The sequence below is a fragment of the Plasmopara halstedii genome, assembly GCF_900000015.1.
Source record: "Plasmopara halstedii genome assembly, contig: Scaffold_2904, whole genome shotgun sequence".
In the NCBI taxonomy this organism is placed as follows: Eukaryota; Oomycota; class Peronosporomycetes; order Peronosporales; family Peronosporaceae; genus Plasmopara; species Plasmopara halstedii.
This window is the reverse complement of record NW_020189809.1, coordinates 464,855-468,497: the sequence shown is the minus strand read 5'-3', so window position 1 is coordinate 468,497 and position 3,643 is coordinate 464,855. Positions and strand designations below refer to the sequence as shown.

Below are 3,643 nucleotides of genomic sequence, written 5' to 3'. Positions count from 1 at the left end.
CTCGTCGCATGTTTTAAAGAGCAAGTTTTCGATAAATTAAAGTTTCATTCAAATTTCAATTCTCTGAAATTTTCTTAACTATTTTAAAAACTTAATCGTATCTAGTTTGGCTTGGACACCTTGACGTAGATATAGCACTAATCTAATGATGGAACTTAAAATAGTCTTTGAATCATAAGGTGTCCGTTTCATAACCAGCTATATACTCTTCAATTCCTCACCGCTGTAATTAATTATCATGCCTCGAAAGAAAAGTCTTTGTCACCTTTCGACGCGAAATCAAAAGCTACCCTCAATTCTCTACTTAAGTTTAAAACTTTGTGGTGGTGCTCAACTTGGCAAGGCTGTCAAGGGACGGAGCAAAGATGGCAAAAAAGATGGTTCTGGGTATGAACTATCAGAAGAAGAGCGGCGATTACAAGAATCAATTCGCCGTATGGAAGTAAATGACAATCTCAAGCGCTTGGTCGTGTCGAAAAAGGCTTCGTTACAAGGGTTGTTGGCTACGGAAGAGCGTATCTCGCGCCTTAACAAACTTAAAATTCAAGACCATTGGCGTAAAATTATGAGACTTGTTAAACTTGAAACACTTCGTAAGGAGGTTGAGGTACGATCGCAAAACCACGAGCGTGATGTCGATCGTAAAGATGCTCTGATTCAGATGCTTGATCGTGATTTAAAAGAGGCGGATGAACAATTACGCATGGCGATACGTGCGCATCTATTAAATGTTGATGAGCTAATTGATTTGCAAGATGAGCGGTTGCTTGGGCTAGAAAAGGAATTCAAATCAGATTTATGCGAGCTCGAAAATGAATTCCAGACTGAAAAGACGAAACTTATTGCTCAGCATACGATGGAGCGCAATGAGCTACAGCGCATTATGCAAGCTGTCGAACAACAGGAAAAAGAGCGAGAAGCCGAAGCTAGGCAAGAATATGAACAACTTCGTGAAGAGATAAAGAACAAGAATTTAGAAGACATAAATATATTGCGAATTACACTGGATAGTAGTATTGAGGAACTGGAGCAGCATTTTGAATCTGCCCATTTAAACTACTTACAAAATACAGATCAACGAACACAAGATTTCAAGTATTTGACAGCCAAAGATCAAGATCTGTCGCGTGATATTGAGTTCAAAATTCGCAAGATTGAACGACTTCAGCAAAGCTTGACAATCTGGCGAGGTAAAATTGCTCAGAATGTACATGAGTGTTCTGAGCGCAACAAAGCGCTTGAAGTAGAAAAAGCTACGATCTCGAATCATTTTCGTAAGTTGAAAGCAAAAATGAATGGCATGCGTGATGAGCAGCGACGTCGTCTCGCCCAATTCTCTCAAGGAGCTCATGAAGCAGCAAAGAAGCTGGACACGCATTTGCAGCTAAGTGAGAGAATTTTGCAACTTGGTGAACTTGTACGAAAGCTCGAGACGGAGAGGGAGCGTGTACTGCCTTTCTATCAGTCGACTCTTGCTGATGAACATGACGCTCATGACTTAACAGAAAGTGTACGACTAGCACTGCGAACAGAAAATAGTCGACAAGATGAAGCGGATCAGATGCTTGACTATCAGCCTCAAGGACTACATAATGGCACTCCTGTGAGTGAGTGGGAATACCTTGACTTATTCTGGAAAAGGCACAATAAGGTGCTGCTTGACGAAATTACTTTACGTCGTGAAAAAGATCGTGTTGCTGCTGAGAATCGCGAACTTCAGACAATTTTACAGCAATATCTCGCCGGAATTTCAATTGGCCCAACGGTTCTGGACGGTGCGAACCCTTTGTTAGTAGTCAATGGACGGTTAAGACTTCGCCAACCGGCAACAAATCAAGATTGTAAACCGGGCTGCCAACCCGTCATTGACGCCAACCACATGGTCGACACGAACCGAGTATCATAGAAAGATGTAATCTAGAGCTTGTTGACTCGACCAAATCTAAAAATGAGTCAAATTTCTTGAATCCAGCATAACTCACAGGCATGTATAGTTATTTAACAGTTAAGCACTAGATTGATAAAAACGTGTCGAATCTAATACTATTGATCTCAAATAACCAGATATGGAAATTGGTGAAGTTGCAGCAATTGTAGTTTATCAAAGTCGGATCCGCTTGCTAGCCGCTAACAATGCAGGACGTCTTCACTTTCCTAGCTTTCTGGTGCACAGCTTTTGTTTTGAAAGTATTTCGCCAAGTCTGTATATAGATAGTTTTGCTCCAAAGCTGCATTTGGGGGTAAATTGAGGTGATTGCGAAAAGCTGTCGAAGCTGTTCAAGAAGTTTGTGGTTTGTAGCCTTCGTCATGCATCGTAAACACTTCAAATCGTTTTTAAATGACCATAAACTTATAGCTTGTTCAGATGACCCCCTTCAAAACCGTTAAAGAATGATAGTGCAGCTATCTATTCCTTATACGTGCATAAGTTTTAGATTTGCTCGTACTGAACTTAGGCTAGTGGTTAAATGAGTGGGGATTATTTCATCAGAACAAAGTTTATATAAACGGTGTTTACTATTCCTTGTGGGTGCTCTACGTCTCTTGTTCTAATAATGGTTTACAGTCCAGATCGTACATTATTAGGCAGAGGAATATGATATAGGTTTGACAACGTTAGGACGATGGAGAGATAGGAATATAATCAACTTTTCTTATTTCACGTTTGACGATCAAATCAACAGGTTTTCAGCCGCAACCTAGCTTTTCTACTACGACGTCCGTGTTCACGATGGCGAACCTTCGAGGAGTGGTAGCTACTACCACATGAAATTCAATATGAGGATGTCTCTGGCGAGAAGGGATCTTCTGGGGAATGTCTCGGCCGTCAAGAAGAAGGCGAAATCACATAGACGTGGCTTGTGAACGACGCCAAAGTATTGAGTATCGTTTCGCAAGGCAACATCAGATCATAATTTGGTGACTATGAGTACCATGGAGGCATGTGAAAAAATACTAGATTTCAGCAGCTGGTCGACATTGCATAATCGCGCGACGATGACGCGGCTACCTCACGATGTCAAGATGAAAACTAGCATGACAGAATATCGTGACTCTTTTGACGAACTTGTTGTGAGTATCCAAAAAAAGAAATGCCAGTTGACGAGTTGCAACAGCTGGTGGAACGTTTCAGCAGTCTGGCGCCGGAAGCTGACTTGATCTCATCGATTGTGAAAAATGCGAAGGACATCATGTCAGAGGGAAGCTGCTGAGAGAGAAGCTTCACAGAAAGGTAACGACGGTGAAAGCGTTCCACGTAGATAGGAATGCTGGAAGATGCAAAAGTGGGCAAAGCAACGTTCGAGAATATGGCGCTTCACGTAATACTGGCAGACTTCGGGATAAAAATTTTAGTTGAGACAACTTTGTTTATATAAAGCGGAGCCGCTTGGCCGGAAAATGTGTCAGCAGTGTTGAGTAGTGGAATACAAAAGCCGAAGTGAATTAGTAACCAGCTACACAATCTACCCTTCCTACATGTCCGTAACTACCTTCCTGTGTGCCCTTCTTGAAACCTGTTCCTCTGCAGCAGCCGCCCTCGACCTTCTACTTGCGACGCCCCGAGAAGATAAATGGTCGCATGGGGGGAGCTTTGGATGTGCTCTAATCACATCCAGCACCCACTCCATTATCACCCAATCAG

General features: G+C 42.2%; 1 protein-coding gene across 1 annotated transcript; it reads left to right on the top strand.

The window, feature by feature from the left end:
• Positions 1 to 238: 238 nt before the first annotated feature.
• PHALS_05519 (uncharacterized protein) lies at positions 239 to 1,906 on the top strand (the record flags this gene model as incomplete). Its single annotated transcript, XM_024719076.1, has 1 exon — positions 239 to 1,906. One exon carries the CDS (start codon positions 239 to 241, stop codon positions 1,904 to 1,906), a length of 1,668 nt encoding a protein of 555 aa, XP_024584411.1.
• Between the last annotated feature and the right edge of the window lie 1,737 nt (positions 1,907 to 3,643).